The sequence below is a fragment of the Pseudopodoces humilis genome, chromosome 13, assembly GCF_049639895.1.
Source record: "Pseudopodoces humilis isolate 2021_Gansu_Grassland_sample_001 chromosome 13, ASM4963989v1, whole genome shotgun sequence".
NCBI classification, from domain to species: domain Eukaryota; kingdom Metazoa; phylum Chordata; class Aves; order Passeriformes; family Paridae; genus Pseudopodoces; species Pseudopodoces humilis.
The window spans coordinates 2,786,181-2,807,729 of record NC_142212.1 but is presented as its reverse complement, the minus strand read 5'-3'; the positions used below and the strand labels follow the sequence as shown (position 1 = coordinate 2,807,729).

General features: G+C 41.8%; 1 protein-coding gene across 3 annotated transcripts in view; it reads right to left on the bottom strand.

Moving 5' to 3' along the window:
• SLC6A11 (solute carrier family 6 member 11) overlaps positions 1-21,549 on the bottom strand; it is an 88,560-nt gene that overhangs the window by 32,603 nt on the left and 34,408 nt on the right. For all 3 annotated transcript variants that reach the window (XM_088061871.1, XM_014260438.2, XM_088061870.1), the window contains exon 7: positions 11,330-11,464. In XM_088061871.1, coding sequence (XP_087917997.1) covers positions 11,330-11,464 — 135 coding nt within the window. The remainder of the gene's footprint in view (positions 1-11,329; positions 11,465-21,549) is intronic.

Genomic DNA, 21,549 nt, shown 5'->3' with positions numbered 1-21,549 from the left:
AGCACAAACCCTACTTCTTTTTTTCTTAGCCTCATCCTAGAATTCCACCAATGATAAAGTATTGAGCAAGCAGCAATCGTTAACTTTGGCATTGCACAGAAGTTTAGAATAATTAAATTAAATTAAATTAAATTAGTTTTAAATCCATCTCTCCCCATCCTCCCAGCTCATGTGGCGGGAGTTCCACAAGCACAGCCACCGAGGGTGTGGGACCACAAGGCCCAGGAAGGAATTTGGGGTGGCACCTGTGGAGAACCAGGGATTCTGTGGCTGGAGGAGCACGAGGCCAGCTCAGAGTGCCAGGGCAGCCCTGCAGAGTTGATAACTCAGGCTGGCCCAGCTGCCTCTGCCTCAGAGTTAATTGCTGCTGAATGGTGGCTGGAATTTGCTTGGAACCAAACGCAGAGCTTGGCACCCAGCCAGGATTATGTGCCAAGAATCTCTGAGATTACTCCAGCAAGCTCAGAGCAACAATTTGTCCCATCAAGCTCTGATTTTAAGATTTTTTTTTAAATTTTTTTAAAGAGGAGTTTGGGAGTTGTGGTTTTTCTCAGTTTCCAGGCACTGAGAGTCTCCCTGACAGTTTAGGGAATTTCACATTCATGGGTAAGGATCTACTGACAGCACCCAGGCAGAAAAATCAGAATGAGCTCCCCAGATAATTTTTATAAATAAATACGGGGAGGGATCAAAAAAGACAAAGCAATAAAACAAATTTGGTTTAGACCTTCAGGCACAAGGCTGTGTTCTCTTCCCTGTGACAGACTTGTCTGGATGAAGTTAATTAGGAAAACAAACAAAGCACTGCTGATCTCCTGGGCTTGTTTTAAAGGCTTATCTTTGTGTTCAAAGAGCTGCTTTAGGGGTGGTTCCAACCCCATACCATCCTTGGTGTGGTGTCTGTCCCCCAGAATCCCTCCTTGGATGTTCTCCCTCCATGTGAAGGACCTTTGGTTTCTGTCTGATCCCTCCAACCTACAGCACTCCCTGTACAGAGTGGAAAAAGACAAAAAGGGACCGTGGTTTGCTTTATTTCTTTCCCTCTCTCTCTATTTCTGCCAGCTCACTTAGTGTTGCCTTCTTCAACTCTATATTTTGGAAATATGCACTCATCTCTTACTTTTACTTGCATATGTAGTACCATGGAACTAAAGTAAAAAATTAAGCCAAAAACAAACAAAAAACAAAGAAACAAAAAAATCCAAACCAAACAAACAAATAAAAACAACAAGAAAGCCCCACCTAAACTACTTAAAAACTAAACAACTTAAAAATCTGCAGGTAAGTGGAGTGATAGCAGTACAAAAATACATTTACCAGCAACATACCTGTTCTGAAAATCATTGTCTGCTCAGTGTCAAAATGCACAAGCAAGTCAATAAAGCCCCGTGTTATTTCATTCCTGCCTGATTCACTCAAGCTGAGGTGTCTCTGCTCTGGCTCTTGGGCATTCCAAGTGCTCCACAGGACCAGGGCAATGAGGAATTTCTAGGAGTGATGATTTATGGGAACCAAACCCCACTTCCAAGACACATTTTCCTCCCCACGCTGGAAGAACAAGCTCTGTTCAACACAACGACCCTGGACCACCTCACCTTCTCTGTTGTGAAGATCCAGTTACCAACCAGATAATTCCAATCTCTAATCCCTCCTCCTCTGCCACATTTTCTGCCTTCAGAACCAGTAACCCACTGGGGGCTGCTTTTCCCCAGTAGATGTTTTGGTGCTGCCATCATTTCCCACCTCTTTTGTGCTCCTCTTCACGGCTGGATAAACAAATTCCCTGAGCCCCCCAGGCTGGGAAAGTACCAGGAGCTTTTTGTGAGCATCCCCCAGAGCGCCCATGTTGCTTTATTATTTTACACAGAGGGATTTAGAGCATTTTAAAAGCCTGAGTTGTTTTTGGAGTGGCAGGAGCTGTGTACCCAACCAGTGAATTTTAGTAAACAAGCCACTCACCATTCACTGGAATTCTGCTGTGAGCCTGGGCCTTTTTCAAGAGAGCTGGAAAACCTTGCATTTATGCCACAGAGCTGGCAGAAACGTAAAGCAAAACTGAGATCAAGACAAAAAAAAGTCTAGGATTAAAAAAATGCCATTTAGAAACCGTATTCAGGACCTTACTTCTTGACATTTGGGCCTACTGAAAGTAGTGACATTGATGAAATGTTTAATTTTACAGAAGAATGAAACTTCAATTTAATTTTATTTGCAAATTTATGTGAAACATAAAAGCATTTGGCCAAAAACTGGAAGGTTATTTTGAGAAGCCAAATGTTGTTGCCCCATTTTTTAAGTGAAGCATTTGCTTTTCAATTCCTAAACAAGATTTTGTTTCAAAATATAATAATAAGTAAAAATAAAGAATTCAAATGTTTAAAATAAAAATGCTTTTTAAAACTCTGGTCTGTGTGAAATGTTTTCTGTTTGTTCTGCTAAAAAATCAGTGTGCAAACAGAACTTGAGTGCAGAATCACCAAGAACCAGATCCCATTTCAAATCTTTTAGGGGATTTTCTGCACTTCTTGATTCAAATATTCTCTGGAATTGACCATAAACAAGTGAGAAATCGGTGAATCCTTACCCTAAACTGCACCAATTTCTGCCAAATTTGTAACACATTTTCTCAATGCATTTCATTCCCTCTCTGTTTCTGACACCCCAAAATTTTCTTTTCTTTTCCTTATTTACAGCCCTAAACTGCAGCAGCAGTGTGGGGTTGGCCCTGGTGGGACAAAGCCCATTTTATTATCTCTGTTCCTTAGTGGCATCAAAAGCTGTTCCTGCAGCCAGGATTCTGGGGAAAATTATGGGGAAAACTCAGTTTATTGAGCCTCAGATTTTAAAGCAGTTGCCTATAAAAATTCATACGGGAAAATCCCTTTACAGGTAGAAACTGAGACTCTGCACACAGCTGAGGAAAGCTTTCCCTAAAATATTAATGATCTCTATAGGAATTACTGTATTACAAAGTTTTCTGGGATTTAATGTTAACACATGAAAATTTATCTCTTTAAAGACTCATTTCAGAGGGAAGAATATGAAGTCACATAATGCACTAGAGCAGAATATGAAATTAGGGAAATGTTGATTTCCCATGCTGTCATTTATCCTCACGGGCAGTCCTGGGGGTGTAACATCAGTGTGAATATGTGGGGGGGTGTTTTACCAAACAGAAGGGAGAAACAACTGCAACAGGAGGGAAAGAACTGGAATTGGGACAACAATCCAACAAATAATTCAACATCCTAATCCAACCCTACACCAACACGGTGGAGTTACTTTATCCATAAGGAAGGGAGAGGCAGCAATGGGATAAATCCCATATTTATCCACACAAATTTCAGTGGATACCAAAATCATGGCAGTAAATCCCAAGGGAAGAGCGTTTCCAGCCTCACAGCAGCCCCAGAGTGTGGCATCTCTCCCAGGGCAGGTTTGGGGCTCTGCTTTTCATCCCAGACTTTTTGTTGGGTTATTTTGAGAGCTCAACTGCTACTCCAGTTCCAGGGTGGAAACAAAAAGAGTTTCAGAAATGCCAGAGGGATTAGAAAGCATTTTTTTTTTGTACAGGTCTTGAAAGAATAATCTTTAGGAGCACACAATTTTTTAAAGAGCAAATTCCAGATTTTCTGCAAGCAGCACATCATTCCACCAGTGTAGCAATCTTATCTTCTCCTTTTTTCTTTCATTCCTCTGGAATAATGGGATTAAGAAGAATCCTACTAGCAATTCTTAAAATAGCTCAATATTTCCAGTGCCTCTATTTATATGGTATCATAAACCCACTTGTATCAGAGAAATAACATGGAATATTCATTTGCTTCATGTCCTGACTCCCTCCACTGTGTGTAAGCTCCCTTATTATTATTATTATTATTATTATTATTTCCTCATTAATATCCATCTGTCACTCAGAATTTTATTTTAGCTATTCTAAATTTCATCTGAAATATGTACTTTTAACAGCAGCTTTTCTCTGCTAGAAGACTGGATTTCTAAAGTAGCTGACAGAGCAAAGTCATTGATAATATTTATATTCCTTTAAATGTTTCAATTTAGGCAAAAAACGCTCTTCAAGTTTCTCCTGTATTTCTTTTCAGGTTCCACCACGAAAGCAGTGGGAAATCTCTGCCTGTCATGCCCATACTCCAAAGGAATGTGTGGATCCTGTCTCCCTCCAGTGGCAACTGCACCAGCCATAAAATCTGATATTAAAGTACAATTAAAGCCTCTCTGAAACTCAGATGATGACTCCCCACTGCCAAGGTTGCTAAGGGGTTGCAGGGGCAGCTGGAGGAGATTCCATGTGGCCCAGAAATCCCAGAGAAATTCCAAAATGAGCCCATTCTTTCAACAAGTCTCTTCTCAGTGCCCAAACTGCTCAGCTTGTGCTGCTTGTGTAGCAAGAGCAGGAAATACAGGGAGAATCCTTGGGGAGAAGGAGGCAAATTATTTGTTCAGGGCTTGAAACAACAGCCCAGAGCCATAACTGGAGTTCAGAAATCACATTTGCCACATGAAATTAATAGTCACTACGTGGCTGAGGCTGTGGAATAAACCAGGGTTGTCTAGTGAGCCATGAAAAGGTGAGTACACACCCCAGAACTCTGTGTGTGGAATTTAGATTGAGACTTTCCCACAGAATAATTCAATTTACCCAAAACCTTTCCCACTTAAATATACACAAAACTTTCCCACTTAAATATACACAAAACTTTCCCACTTAAATGCACACCAAACTTTTGTGCTTGGATATTCCCAAAACATTTGCACAAGATAAAAACCGATGTGGTGAGCAAATTCTGAGCTCTCCAGGCACCACTGAGGGTGATTTTTTGCCCCAGGAGAAGCCTCTGGGTGTCTCTCTCTTTTGGAATGTGTGTTCCCAACCAGATTCCTGCCAGGGAATGGGATGCAGCTGCCTTGGAGCAGGGAAAATGCAATGTGCTCCCAGGCTGGTCCTTCAGGGTTGATTTGGGGCAAACGGGGAATCCATCCCAGGAGGGATTTCTGGCTTGTTCGACACCTCTGCCCTCCCACTGCATTTGGGATTTGTTGCTCTCCCTACTCTTTAAATCCACATAATCTGTAGTGCAAAATCTGCAGGACATATTAAATGAAATAATTCCTCTTTGGGGAGGTTAATAAACTGCATCTCTTAAGCATCACACGGGGCTGTATCCTTGAATTGAATTCCTTACAATTTCAAACCTCAGTCGTTTGTAATGATGGTGCAAACAGCAGACCTGGAGAAGAATTAATCCTTTTCCCAGTTTCAATTTGAAAAGGTTGGGTAGGGGATTCCTACCTGACAGCAGCACAAGAGCCTCACCTCCAGCAGCAAGAATTTTTCCTTTCACTGAGAGAACAGATTGAAATTTAGATTACTGCTTGTTCAAAGGTCCAGGCAAAGGGGGAGCTGTAGTTATACAGGTAATAAATTCAGCTGAGGATTTTCATCCTTGCAGCCTTTGTATGGATTTCTGACTTCCACTCTTGTTTTAATTCACTGCAACTCGTGCCTGGTTCAGACTGTCAATACCTGCTGAGGGAAACAATCCAGAGAATGGGAAGAAAGTGGGAGGGAAAAGAGTAAATTCCATTCCCTTCGCAGAACTGCACAAGTCAGGTAGGACCTGGACATATTCCTCCTCTCATCGCTACTATTTTTTCCCAAGTAATTTATTTTTTATTGAATTGCTGTCCAAACTCTTCTAAAAGTCAAAAATGCAGTAAATCACTGAAGGCTTTACTAACTTACTGGTGCCAAAATTCTGGTAAGATTCAGGATGTTTGAGCTATCCCTGAACCATTTTTCCAAGTACTATCCTTACAAACTCACCATCCAGTATTGAAGATACCCTATGGATCAGTTTCTCATTCCACTGCAATTAGGGAATTGTGGAAAGATGAGGGTTGGGAAAGAGCTCTGAGGTCGTTACCTGTTACATTTCAAAACAATAAAAGAATCCAAAAATTTTCCAGCAATGAGAGATAATTTCATTGCCAACATCTGAAAATTCTAAGGTTTCCATTGCAAGGATCAGCAGATTTAAATGCAGGTCAGGTCTGAAACCTGGATTTTCTGAGCATGAAAGCACCCAAAAATGAAATCCCAATTTCTTTTACAACCTTTTTTATTTATTTTTTTTTTAGAGAAAGCAGAGCCCTAAAGTTTATGTTTGAATGCAGCAGTTTGCTCCAATCTCAGAGGCAGAAAAGAGGATTTTCCTCAGCCTTGGAAAAAGGCTTCACTGGCCTCGAGGTGGCGATAGGATTGTGGATTCCAGGGCTGCAAATCCTAAAATTGAATCAATCTGCATTATTTCTTCTTCCTAGAGCAACTCAGCCTCCCTGAATTTTGGAAATAAAAAGTTAAAGGAAGAGATATTCTCAAATGATTTTGCAGTTTGGGTTTTCAGATCAGGATTTAAGGAAATATCACCTCCACATTGATCCAGCATTCCCAAATTTCTCTCAGCCATATGTATATTTGAATTAGACTAATTGGAAAGCAATTGTTTGCAGTTTTGGTGAGCAGAATTTTTTTTAAAAGAATATTGTTATTTATGTGCTGAAACAGATGAATAATATGTTAAAGAGGGTAAAACCATCACAATAAGCTCATGCTTATACAAAAACTTAGGAAATGTAATGAAAAATTACAATTTCCAGAGGGAAAAGAACTGATGTGCATTTATTTTAGAGCGATTTTCTACCAGGAAAAGGTGTTTTCTCTGAAAGAGATGTACTAAAATTCTCTTTTTTTCTCAACCACTCATGAAAACAGCCTAAATGCCACACAGGAAAAAGCATTTTTTGATCCAGAGGGCAATGTAAGGAAGAGAGGGATCTCAGTAGTACCAAATCTATCCAGAGTAAGTGAGTTTTCAGGTTAGGCTGATGCTCACTGCTGTGCACTCATGTTTTGGAAGTCATTTTCAAGAAGGAAAATCCAGTGGGCTTCAAGCCAGTCAGCCAAATCACAATGCCAAGGAAATTCATGGAAAAAGTCCTTCTGCAAGCCATCCCTGTTGTCACCTGCACATCCCAGCTGCCTAAAAGTGAATTCTCCTGGCTGAGCTACCAAGGAATTGCAGAAATGTTTCTGCCACCACAAATCTTATTGCAATTTTAACGTTTTCCCATTGCAAATAAAAGAGCTGGGAAACCTAAAATCAATTTACCTGTCATGGCTCTGATTTTCCTGTACATGATTAATTTGGCTTCGTTCAAGCTCAGCAATCACGTGTGAGTTTAGCAGAGATGAGGTACAACCTGTATTCTGGCCACAGAGAAATGGAAATTTGTCCAAGATTTTGGCAATCTGCTGTTCAGAGGAGTGTGCAATTGTGGCTGTGCTGACAGATTCTCTTGTGAATATGTTCATTAAAACCATTCACAACTTTAAAATTAAAAAACCACAAAAGACAACCCAGCAACTTGGCCAGTTTTTAGCGTACAAACAATAAACAAGAAAGCTTTATTCTTATTTTCCTCCCTTTTCCAACAACCTGCTGTTACAGCAGGGGTTAAATTGATGTGATTTTCCATACAATTATCCATACTGTTACTTCCTGACCCATCAAACTGCTACATCTGCCACTCCCTAAACTTCTTCCAGGCAAGAATGTTTGCAAAATCCTCTTACAAAGAACCAAATGTTTTGCCCAGAAAGGCTCAGTGAGCACCACACACAAGTACAATCACATATTGAGTGCCTTAAATCTGTCCAGGGACAAGCAGAACCATATTCTGAGTCAGGCTTGCACACAAACCCCATAACAATCCCATTAACTTGCTGAAGCACTGCTTTTGTGGGAGTTATAACTCAGCAAAGATCCCTTATTTAAGCCATAAATGGCACCTGTATCTCCCAGATTAGGGCACAGGGGTACATTTCAAGTCAATTTGAGCATGAAGATTATTGAGACCTTTTTGTTGATGAAAGAAAAACACTTTTGAGGCTTAAATAGAGCTCCAGGCTGTTCCAGCTTCCACTGATGCAACACAAAGTGATTGGTATGAGTTCTACACACGCTCAGGACAGAAAATGGCATTTTCAGAGCGAGAAGACTGGGTCTGCTGGAGAGACAGAACATAAAAATGAAATGGAGACCACAGCCCTTGGAAGCTGAGGGGAGCTGCAGATGAATAGCTGCTCACAAAGCTTTAACCCACCATGGAATGCAAATTGCACAAAGACAAAAGAGTCGAGAACTTCAAACTGAAGTGAGTCTTGAAGAGAAATTGGTTTATTTAATCCCCAGTAAACACAGCTGGCTGTGGGGCTCAAATAGCTCTCTCCCAATGCAGACCCAGCACCCTCCCTGAAATATTATTGAAACAGGCCTGCAACTAAAGAGGAAAACAAATTTTGCTGGTGCACATGATTTATGCTTTGGCATTAGGGAATAAATCCACTGAAATGAGTGAACACAGAAACTGGAAGCACGAATCTCCAGGTAGTTTCAGTTGTGCTCCTTGGCAAAAAACTCCAGAACCAATTGACAAGGGGTTTGTGCAGTGGGGGAAGTTATCCTAATGTTTGTGGGCTTGAACTTTAAATTCTACATTTTCATAAAAAGAAGAATGCCTATACATCCATCTTATTGCCATTAAAAGTTGCACTAAAACTGAACCAAAGGCTATTTAAAAAATAAAACCAGCTATGAGAAATTCTAGTTTTAAGTCTGAAGAACTAAACTTCCTCTGTTTCTTGAGAAGTGACTAGAGATTGCAACCATTAGTCTGAAAGCTTTCTTCAAGCATTGAATTAATTATTCCCAACCACATATATCAATTTTGGCAGAATGACAGGTTTTTTTCAACACAAAAATAATTCTCTAGAACCAATGAATGCTACAATTCAATTACCTGCTTTGGTGTTCACCATCTTTGTTATGGCACATTTTACTCCAGCTTCTTTCTACTGAAAGGTGTTTTACACACAACTGAAGGACAAGAACTCCTCAGTGAAAGTCTCCCTGGACCTGAGGAGGAGCTGGCTCCTAAAAGCATTCCCAAGAGGAATTCCAGCCCCACATGTGTGGGACAAACACACACCCCACGTGTCTCCAACGCTTTGTGCTTCCCACCAGCCATGGCCTTGGCAAATTGTCATGGCAACGTGGATTTCTTTACAAGTGGCACCAGGATAGTAAATGGGCACATAAACCATCCTTACAGCTGGCAATAATGTCCCTTAGGCTGGCAATAATGTCCCTTAGGCTGGCCTGCCCTCCCTCAGTGACAAACACCAGCAAGGGTGTCAGTGGCACGTGGGAAATCCACAGGCAGGGCAAAATGCTGTTAAGAGCCTCTAGAAAAGCAGTGGGCAAGGGAAGGAGCCAGCAGGAGTGGCCCCTGTTCATAGAGGAGTTCAGTTCTCCTGGGAGGGAAGGCTGGCAGACCTGGGGTTGTCCAGCCTGCAGAGGAGAAGCTTTGGGGTGACCAAATTTTGGCCCTGCAGTGCCTGATGGAGCTACGGGAGAGCTGGAGAGAGACTTTTTACAAGGGATGGAGGGACAGGACGAGAGGAAATGTTTTCACATTGACAGAGGGCAGGGCTGGATGGGATATTGGGCAGGAATTGTTCCCTGTGAGGGTGGGCAGGCCCTGGCACAGGTGCCCAGAGCAGCTGTGGCTGCCCCTGGATCCCTGGCAGTGCCCAAGGCCAGGCTGGACAGGGCTGGGAGCACCTGGGACAGTGGGAGGTGTCCCTGCCATGGCAGGGGTGGCACTGGGTGATGGTAGGGTCCCTCCCAACCCCAACCATGCCATGACTCCTCACAGACATGGCAAGTGGAGCAAAGCCCAGGCTGTGGCACAAGATCAGGGCACCCAGAGCGCTGCTGGGGAAGGCAGGGGGCACCTGGAGCTCCAGCCCCACAGCCAGGGCTGGAACAGCAGCTCCAGCTGGGCACAACAAACCAGTTCCAGCCCTCAGGTAAACACAGCACAGACAATTCCCTGGCCTGCCTGAAAGGAGTCTGGGGCTCAGCTGGGAGCAGGCTGGATTGCTGCAGACTGAGCCTCTCAGGAGGTGCAAACAAATATCTGTGAGTGTGCCAGAGAATCCTGGGCTTCCCTCTGCTCCAGGACCCATTTTTCAGGTGACCTGAGGCTGCTTCTGCTGAAGGTGAAGCTGGGATTCCACAGCCAGCACCAACACCACTTCCAGAACCATTTCCCATCCATGCTGACACACAACACAAACATTGTCAAGTCCTAAAGACACAACGTGATCAAGTTTTCATATAAAATTTTCTTTTATATTTATATTTTATATTTATATATATAAATCTTTTTCTTTCTGTTTTTCTGCTTGTTTTTTTTTCTTTGTTTTTTTTTTTTTTTTTTTTGGTTGGTTGGGGGTTTTGTTTTGTTTCAGGATTTTTTGGTTTCTGTGTTGTTGCTGTTGTTAGTTTTTTGGTTCATTTTTTTTATTAATTTTTTCTGTAGAAATATTACTCATTTAAAGCAAACATTAGAGATATTTCAAATGCTCCAGGGAAATTACCTGAAGGAGCCCCTCTATTGTCTTTTGCAACAAAATACATGTTTAAAGTAAGCAGTGATTTAAAAAAACTATGCTGACACATCTTCAGTAAGCAGATTAAAAAATTCATTTTGACGAATATTCCCAAATTCCTTTCTGTCTGCTTCTCAGGATCCATTTAATAATGTAATAGCCTCAGGAGAAACACTGTGTAATGTCTTTTATAGTGCCAAAGCAGATCAATAAAATGCTGACTGCAACCTGTCAGGTGCTATAGAGATTGTGTCATTTTGCACCTTCAATATCACGCATATTATGGACAATAACTGTTTTATTGTAATCCTTTGGAAATAAAAGAAAAAAGCAAACAATTTAATCCATTGTTTCCATGTCCTACTCTACACTGGAAACAGCAAAACAGGCAGATTTCCTGGTTTGAGCACTTCATTTCTGCTATAAACACAGCAATCATTTGAATGAATAATTTCTCTGTTAATTCTGCCTGAGATTTAGATTTGGAACAAGCAAAGAACCAAAAAATGGCTAAATCCCAGTGAAATTTGTACCCATTGAACCGGTGGCAGTGCTCTTGTCCCTCAGTGGCAGAAGCACCAACTGCAACTGGCTCTGAAAACCCTCATTTATCAACCGAGGTACTTTCCAATTTAAAAATGATCTGTCCCAACACACACCATGGCTTTACAGCCCTATCCCAAATTCCACATCCTCACCGAGGAGCAGCTCCCCAGCAGTCACCAGCAGTGTTCAGACTCCAACCCAAGGAGCTCTTGCAGTTTTTCCCAAAGGTGCAGCCCATGGTCCTACCTGTGGGTCAGAGAGCCGGGAGATGTCGGGGTAAAGGTAGAACTTGATGCCCTCGGAAGCGCCGGGTAACGTCACCCCCCGGATCAGGAGGATCATCAGCATGATGTAGGGGAACGTGGCTGTTACATACACAACCTGGGGGAGAAAAGAAACATCAGAAAAGGATTTTCTTGCAGCTGCAGCAAAACCACCCTACTTTCACATCTGCTGGAGGGAAAAGGACTTTTTGGATGTCTTTGTGCAGGTGATTTTTGTCCTCCAGTTGTATTCCCTTCTAAACTCTTTAGGTTTTGTGGGAGAGGTCAGCTCTTTGTTATAAAGGTTGCTCTGTAAGTGCATTATTTCCAAAGACAGGTACTCCTGATAACAAGTAATTAATTATACAAGCAATGGATTCTCAGTACCCCATAATTACTAAACTGATTTCTCTTCAGACTGCACTGCCTGCATGTCTGGGTTTCAGGTGATGCCTTAAGTTTTAGCTTTTATATTTTTCATATTCTGTGGTGCCTAGGTGTGTAGTTTTAAGCTTCATATTAAGTGCTATTGAGCTCTCTTCACAGAGCAGGTAGACAAAACAATTCCTTTTCTAGCTTGATACCAAGGACAATCATTACAAGTTTCAGGCCCAAAAGCTTAAATGACGGTGGGCTGAAGAGAGAAAACAAGGATGGGAATTCATAACCTGAAGCTGTAATTGAACAATTAACCCTGATATGCAGATGGACCTAAACTTATAAAAATGTGAGACCTCATGACCAGTCATCCATTTTGTGACTATTTTTGGTCCATCTTGGGTGCAGCCCTGGCCAGGCTCTAGTCCTGCCCAAGGTGTGCCCTTTAAGGCGTTTCAATAAATACCTGCTTTATTCTTAACTCTGCCCAGCCTCTGTTCTAGGTCAGCCTTGACAAGGCACCCAGGAATAAGCATTTCACCAAGCCCAAAGGTTAAATTCTATCCATATCTCCTTGGGATTTGATAGAGAACCCTTACAAAGAACCTTCAAGTGAAATTTCTGGTGTGCTGCACCCCAGCAATTTCTGCTTTCACATACATGGCCACACTTATTTTTTTTCCCATAATCAGTTTGTTCTCTGCGTGGGGAACAACAGGAAACCTGCAAGAAGTCACATTTTCCAAAGGAAAAATGGAGCAGAGGGTCCTGCTTCACAATCCCAAGCCAGAGAGCAGCACATGGCTACTCAGAGAAGGATTAAATGATAAATTCCATGGCAGTATCAGTATTTTCTTTATGTGACAAGGATTAAATGATAAATTCCACGGCACTATCAGTATTTTCTTTATGTGGCAACCACCTGTCTATAAATTTAACTCTCTATAATTGTCTGTGGCCATTTTCACCTGTGAGATGTTACTCTTACACTTGCCTTGTACCAGTCAAAATTAGTTAAGCTGCAAGAATGGAAAAAAAATCATTTGGTGAAAAATACAACCTCAAAAAAATATTAATTTTAAACTCAGGAGTCCAATGTCTGTCTCCTATGTAAATGAAAGGGATACATCAAAGACTGGACCTGTGAAAGGATTCACAGACGTATTTTTGTAATTAATGCACTGAAATTGGATTTTCAGATTCTTTAACTCCAAACATTAAATGATTCTATGTGCCTCAGCAGGTGGGTAGGAATTTGAATTTCCCAGGAAATGGAGAGCACCATTCTATTCCTATAGGTCCCAAAAGCCTGAACTGATGAATTCCTAGGTCAATACAATGCAAAATGGGAAGTTTTATCCCAGTGCTTACATTTGTTGACTGTTAGTGGGAATGCAAATTGCTATGACTGGCTGAGTTCAAGCAGACCTTGTCTGTCCACATCTGGGTTTCAAATTAAAAAGGATCAGCAGGTAATGACAATTAAAAAACAAACCCACTGGATGGACACAATCCTGCTCTGAGCCTTAAATGAGGTGGAAAGGATGGAGTAGCCAGCTGATAGTTTTCATTTATTTAGTCTTTGCCAGCTATTTTTTCCTCCTTGTTTTAAATCCAGAGCTGTATTTAACAGAGGGTAGTCAGCAGACACATCCATTTGATGGCACTGAAAGCCTTGCACCTGAACATCTGTAACATTTCCTTGCATTTCCTTCCTTCTCTGCACTGCTGTGCAGCACATCCCCTGCTCCCTGCACATCCCAGCCTGCCTGCCACCTTCCACCCGAGCAAACACCATCACCAGGCAGAGGCAGATTCCTCCCCAGGTTGTGTGGGGAGGATCTCCTCTCTCATCCCCATCGAGGAAAAACCAGCACAATTCACCTCTGCAGCCAGGAGTAAAGGATCTGTGCAATCCCACAGCAGCAAGGGCTGCATCCACAAGCTGGAAGGAATTTTTTGGCCATCAGGGCAGGTCTGCCCCAGCTTTAGAGGGATGAGGGCTCTCCCTGCCCTCTGGTTGCCATGCAGAAAGGGGAGAAAAATCAAGCACCATTGCATTTCTGGCAATAAGTACCAATACAGACATCCAGCAGCACACGGAAAGGGACACCAAGGCAGCAGGAGAGGGAAAGGTGGACAGGTGCCCTCTTCCCGAGCCACCAGCACTGCTGATTATTGCTCACACAACCCCTGAGGCTGAAAGGCTCCAGCTTCTCTTTTACTTCAACAGGTGAGTGCACTGTGCTGGGGGAGAGCCATTAATTCCCATTTTCTCCCCCTCCCCAAGAGTTCCTGAGGTGAGGCAGGATGGGGAATTTAGGAATCAGTGCCATTATTAGCATCATCATCACCACTGCATCTGTCGGGCATTAAAAGTTTCCTGAATTGTTTTCTTTTCTTTCAACACATCGAACCTCTCTGAATATCAATGTGAACACAACTGTTTCTAATTACACCACATCCTGTTTTAATTGACTTTAATTGCTTGGTATGTTAATTTGCATCCCAATGCTCAAAATGCTTTTTTTAAACCCTTGTCAGAGCCATGCCAATGTTTAAGCAGTTGGAAACAAAATAAAAATTTCTGGCAGGAGAGTTTTTGCACTAAGTTCTCCTCTTACAATGTGGTTGAAAGAAAAATTTACAGTGACATTTAGACATACAAGTAGGTGGAAATGCACCCAACATCTCTGAGCTATCCTTGGGTGCTTAACTGAAAGTCCATTGGAACCAAAGATCCTGAGAATGGATATTTTATTGACTGCCATGAGCTTTAAGTATCAAAGAATAGGAAATAAGTTGAGTACCAAGCACTGGAAATTTAAATACCAAAATTTTAAAGAGACTTAGATGTCACTCAAGGTTAATATATAGATATTGAGGTACCTATGAAATGATTTCATGAGTGAGGCACCATAAAGATTTTGGGAGCTGAGCTAGATTTCAGTTTCATCTTTTCATGCCTAAATATCTTAACAGCACAAATAAGTGTCTGTGTTCCAGTTTGTCCCTTGGGAACATCTTGTCCTAAGTGAAAAGGTTTTTCTGACCAGATCATGCTGCAGGGTGAGGGGGATCTGGCGTGGGAGAAGAAGAAATTGAGGATAACCCCACTGAGAATAAAGAGGAAGATTTCCATGCAGTGAGCTGAGCCCCAGCCCATGGAAACCTCAAAGCCCCAAATCAGATTTCTTTGGCCAAAGCTCCTGCAGAGCACACCAGCCTGAGCTTCACACGCTTCCTCACAGCAGCAGGAAGCAGAGAACCTTGCTCCTTTGTTTGGCCCTTGCTAAGAGAGACAGAACCAGAATTCCTGAGAAAAATATGGCTCAGAAAGCTGATGGGATTCTTTCCTGCAAACTGCAGTGTTCAATCTTGTTTGCATCATAATGAACCAACTGTATTTTATAAATGGCATAAAACTTCTCTTGATGCTTCAGAAGATTACTGGCTTGCCCTGTTCCCTAAACTCCTCTGTTGCTCCATGGGGCTGTAAACACGAGGAATATCGATGCAGACATTGCCAGAGATTTGCCAGAATTCACTATTAAAGTGTTTGTGGAAAGTCAGACCTGCCCCCATGCCCTGCTCATCCTTATTTTTCATGGGCTGTTTTCATCCTGGTGCCCTTTAACTTATTTCTTTCTTTATTTGAAAGCATGAGCTTGGAGAAGCAGAGTGAATCCCCCAGCTGTGTCCACACTGCACTCCTGTGTGGAGAAACTGCTCAGGAACCAAAATTTCACCCAGTGACATGAGAGGGAAAAGAGGAATTTTTATCCAGGAGAACATATTGGCACAAATATAGAAATATAACTATCATACCCCTGCCTGGCAGCTCTGCTGAGGAGGCACACCCAGGAATCACCAATCTGGGCAAGATTTCCATCAAAATATTTTAAATTGTCCCTCCAGCCACAGTCAAACCAGCCTTTGCCTTGCTAATATTTGCAAGTTTCAAAAATTCTGACTTCCTAGGTGATACCAGCAGATGATAAACATGATAAAAGACTTTCTTTTTCAAATATTCCATGCAGCATCGTTTGGAAAAAAGGCTTTTATTCATCTGACTCTAAACCATCTATGGAGCTACAAGTGACAACTGAAAAGGGAGATTTTCCACATTAATTTGATTTACAAGAAAAATTGTATAAAATGGTATAAAGGAATGACAGCTGATTCACAAGGTTTTTAAAAGCACGTCAAAAGGGGGAAAACATTCCAGGTCCACCTACATTTTAAAGTTAAATTTCATATGCTGAAAAAGAAATGAGAGCAAAATCCCAACAGAACACCAGGTAAGTGGATTTGTATAATTGGGATGAGGGGAGGTGGTTAGAATCAGCAAAATGGCTGATTTTTCTGTTTTCTCTGTGTGTTTTGTGGGTTTATTCAGCATATTCTGTTTGTCATCTTTGTTTATCTGCAGAGGGAATCTTGCTCCAGAATAATTCTGGTAAACCATCCTTAACCAGATTGTCTATGAACTGCAGAATTCCTTCTGAATTGCCACTGAATCATGTGTGAGTGATCACAGCCTCACTCCGAGCAGGAATAAATTCAAAGCCCAACAGCTAAGAGAATTTAATGAGATTTGAGGACTGAGAAATAAGTGTCAAAGAGGAAAAATTCATTGGGAATGAAAATTCAGTGAGATGAGCCAGAAAAGCGGGGCCAGGAGAGGACACTCGGGGAAGGGATGCAAGAACCTGAGTGACCACAGGAAGCAAGAGATTCCACATGAAATAATAACTGCAGAAAGGATTAATTCCAGCACCACATCGCACTGAGCTCAGTGCCTGGGACACGGAAAAATCCCTACCTGGCAGAGCTCTGCAAGTCCCAGGTTTTTTCCACGTGGTGGTGAAGGCAATAAATAAATAGATGAAAGTCTGAGCCCTGCTGGAATGGTTTCCTTCACAATGAAATGAAAACCTCACTCCAAAATTCATTGAGTCAATTTAAAAAAAAAAAAGCCAAAAAAAACAACCTAAAATGTTCTGTTTGATTTTGGTTTGGCATTCTTTTACCTGAATGGGTGGAAGGAAGATGTGTCTTGAATGAAAACTGCTTTAACAAGCCAAAGTTGTTACCCAGAAGCCTTAATCCCACGTTAAAAATGGGTGAAAAAACCTATTTTCCATATTTTTTTTTGCAGCACGACTTATTCTTTACATTGGGTCTGACTTCACACACTTTTCAGCACTTCCCAAATTCCATTCCAAACATTCTGTGTTGAAAAAACCTGCCTGCCTGTAGTTCAAAGCTGCAAAAGACAGAGAAGTCATGGCAGAAGGCTGAATCCAAAGTGCTCCATCAGAAAGCCAAGGATGCAGCTAAAATTGGAAAACAATGAGAGAACACCAAGGGCAGAGAAGATCCATTCACAGCAGCCACTCATTTTCCCAGCTGAATTGAGGGAACTTTCCACTTCCATCATGAGCTACTTCTCCCCATAAATATTCCTTAAGCAGCAGCAACTTTTCTAAATATGTGTTATTTCCCAGCTAATTCCAACAGCTGGGTTTGTTTCCAGCTCGCCCAGGAGCATTAAAATCAAGATCTGTCTTCTTTCTGCTAAAATTGCTCTTCAGGCTTGGTGGTTCTTTTGATGAGGTCTACAGATTTTCTACTTAATTAAAAAAAAAGGAAAATCAGTGTACTGTCTTAGAGATAGTGTAAAGACAGATTTCCTTGTATTTGAGTAAAATTCTCTAATCAACAGATCCTGCCCCAAAACATTCACTGCCAACAACAGATTATGCAGACATATCCAAAAATCCCAATCATGGAGACCAGAACATGCCCATATTAAAAATAGAAACTGAATTTTATGCCATCATTGCAATCATTTATGTGAGCACCTGCATTTAAGCACCCTAATAAATAAATTTTAAATAAATCATAATGGAAAAGAAATTTATCATTAATAAATTATTAAAAGTAAATAAAGGCAAATGCAGATAACCAGATTAATTCTAGATACATGCACAGCCTAATAATGACCTAATCAGTGACAAATAATGTGTCCACAGCCTCTGAAAAAGGGAAAGTGGTCATAAATAATGAGCTGGATCCTGAAAAAATTAAGTCACAGTTCCTTTGATTTCAAGGATTCATTCCAGCCTGAATAGGCCTTGGTCAAGTTCATAGTACCAAATTCACAGTAAAATTTACACATTTTACAAATCAGTTCGTGTTCTGGGGACTGCTCTGAAGTGTTTTTAAATGTTCACAAGTGAATCCACACTAAACAAGGATCAACCTGAACTAAAAACTGAGTCTCTGTTGGAAGTGTTTCATTTACATTATTACATTTTTGCTGTCATTAAATACCAAAAAGAAAAGCATTTATCTGTTTCATAGATCAATATCTATAGTAAATACAACTCAGGAGCTCAGTGCCTCCTCCCAGCTCTTCCACTGTCTCCAAAATTATATTTTCCACACTTGACATTAATCCTCCACTCGCCAACTGTTCTTAGAGGAGTTTTGTTGATGAAAAAAGTGAGGGCTGCAACAACCCTCAGCACCAACGTGCCCAAAAACGTGCTCTCCATTTGTTGGGAAGTGCTCTCCTCACGTTCACCACACTGCTCTCACAAAAATCCCAACGCTGTAAACACAGAGTGCCCAAAATAACTCCAGGCAGCAGGGGAAGGGCTGTGCTGGAGTTTCTCAAAGGCAGAAAGTTGCAGAAAACCTTGAGCAAAACGAGCACTGAAGTTTGGCAAAATTCTTGATTGCAGTTTATTATTTTATCTGCACCATTAATGGAAGTGATAAACCGGTGGAATGACAGCATCCTATAACTATAATTTGAGTTTTTGTTTAACTTTCAAGGGCACAAAGAGGACGAGCTGCCCTCTGGCTGTGGGGAAGAGCTGTGGTGGAATTTCTCAGAGGCAGAAAGTTGCAGAAAACCTCGAGCAAAATGAACAGAAAAGTTTGGCAAGCAGACACGGCTCTCCCAGTGGAAATACAATAGCAGATTTCCAATGCTAAAATCATGGTGCTATTGTCCCTGGCACCTGGAATGTGTTTGTTGGAGTTTTTTTCTTTAAAAGCAGTGGATGCTTTGGGGTTGGAGGGGTTTTTACCCAGAAAAAATTCTTGATTGAAGTTTATTATTTTATCTCCACCATAAACGGTGTTGATAAACCAGTGAAATAATGGCATCCTGTAACTGTAATGTGATTTTTTTGTTTAGGATTCCAGGCACAAAGAGGAAGAGCTGCCCTCTGGCTGTGGGCAGGGAGAGGAAGACTGATGGGAGGAAGGAAATTTCAGCATCTTGGCTGAGCTCATCACTGCAAGCCAAGTGTTTATGTAGAGCTCCCATCAAGGAGGGAGTTTGCAGAGCCACAAATATCTCAGAATTAAAGACTGCTATTTAATCAAGTAAAAGTCAACTTTAAAAACCAATCAGGAAGAATTTTAAATATAAATTAGGACTAATTAATCAACTGAGGGTTGGGTGGTTTTTTTCCATTTTGTAAAGGTCTTTAAAATGTACAAGCTTTTATAAAACAAAGCTGTTCCTTTCCAGAACCTTCTAGGATTTTCAGACCTCTCAATGCCTTCTAATTTACCTTCACAGACAAACCAGGTACTGGGAGTTGCACACAGACCCAGAAATCTGCATTTTGCCTAAAAGAAATGTGTACTATGGGATGAGTATTCCTCATAGCAACCCCATTTCAGAGAAAATAATTCTGAATTATCCCACAGTAGCACCTGAATTTCCAGTTGTGGAAATTGATTTTACACAGGCAGAAACAGGGGTTCAATAAGGCACTGCATGAACTGGAATTATTACTTATTCTAGAGAGACCTTCCAGTTCTCACTCCTTAGGTCCTGAGCCATCCTAAAAATGTTTCCCCTTCAAGCAAATAGAGATGCAGAGGTCAGAACAGGGCAGGAGGTGATTTTTCCTGTCACTCCAAAATATGTGAGATCTTCAATGTGCATTGGAATGGACTCAAAGTTTTTGGCCAGCTCCTTCTCCTGGTTCAGGGTTTGTTTGCTCTCTGGCTCTTCCTGGAGAACATGAGACTGGGTTTCCTGGAGGAGCTCTGTCCTCAAGGAATTATTACATTCCCTTAAATGATTCGTTCCAGTGAGTCAACATTTTGATCAATCCAGTAAAAATCAGGATTTACCAGAGCATTCCTTACCATCTCCAGCTTAGATTCCTGCATGATTTTCCTCACTTGTCTTTAAAAAAAAAACCCTTCAAACAAACAAAAAAACAACAAAAAACACACTCCCAAATCAACAGCACTGAGGTAAAAAAAAATGCTGGATGAAGTCTGGGAAGTGGAAGCAATGCTGTGACAAAAAGGATTATAGGAGATGTTTTCCAGCCACAACTCTATTCAGGTAAAAGGTTCCAGTTGGGAAAGATTAATGTGTCAGGCACACTCTGCTGTCACCTTGCCTGACAAAGAGGCAAAGAGAGAATTAAGAACTGTAGCCAGCATTTGAGAAGTCACCAAATAAATGCATAACATTTCAAATAATGGCAAATATTAAAAATACAAAACATTAATTCAGTGGTAATGAGAATTTTCCCTAGAATTTTGCACCAAAACTAAGCATATGTGAGACTTTCTTGGAAAGTTGTTCTGCCAATCCTCCAAGCACTCCAGCAGCTTTGTTAGTGGCCATCTCTATCAGTCCCTTCTGCAGTTTTCTGGCCACCACAGCACTATTTAATCTTGTGCAGCAAATGGTGGGGAAAAAAATATAAAAGTATTTGCAAACTGGCAGGCAAAGCTATCCTATAGCACAGCCACACCTTTTTTTTAATTTGGATGATTTTTGTAGGCATGTAACTGAAGGAAATGGTCAGACCTCACTGGGTCTGGGGCTGCAGCTTCCTCGGGAGGGGCAGGACGGGGGCAGCTCCGGTCTCTGCTCCCTGGGACAGGAGCCAGGGAAAGGCTGGAGCTGTGCCAGGACAGGGTCAGGTTGGATATCAGGGAAAGGTTCCACCCCAGAGGCTGCTGGCACTGCCCAGGCTCCCCAGGGAATGGGCATGGGCCCGGGGCTGCCAGAGCTCCAGGGGCTCCCAGGGATGCCCAGGGTGGGATTGTTGGGGGGTCTGGGCAGGGACAGGAATTGGATTCAACGATTCTTGTGGGTCTCTCCTAACTCAGGGTATTCCCTGATTCCATGAACTGTCTTGTCCCTTCCAACCCAAATCATTCTGTGATTCTACTGGGAAGTTCAGGAGTTTTGTAGGAGAATAAAGAGCTCAGGTTTCTATGTGAAAAGGTGTGTTTGTGTGGCCCAGGATGACAGCCCAATTCCTGTCAGCACTGAGGAGCACGAGCTCTTATCTCCATGGTGACAGCTGGGAGATGGATTCACCATGAGGCATTTGCTTCAATACTACTGGTGCCTTAAGTATAATAACAAAAGTATAAACCACCCAAATTAACAAGCATCCTTATCATTCTAATCCTGATTCTCCACATTTCCCTTCCCTGTGGCTACTCCATCCCTCCTAATGCAGTTAGTCACACTTTGACTGAGGGTTTATTGCTCTTTAAGTTCCCCTCTAAATGTAGCTGCTAAATCACCTCAAGGCTCACTTGTAGGACACCAGTCTGACACTGCTGCAATTAATTTGTGGGTTTGAGCAGATTTTCAGCGGGAGAAGAAAAGGTGACATGATGCATAGAAAAAAAGAGAAGTTTCACACGATAAAAACCTGGAAGACAGGGTGACTGAGGAGTACGTGACTGCCACAGATTTATTTCTCTCTCCTTGGGAAATGCTTTGATCTCTCAGCTCTCCCTTCATCCCCTCAGCTC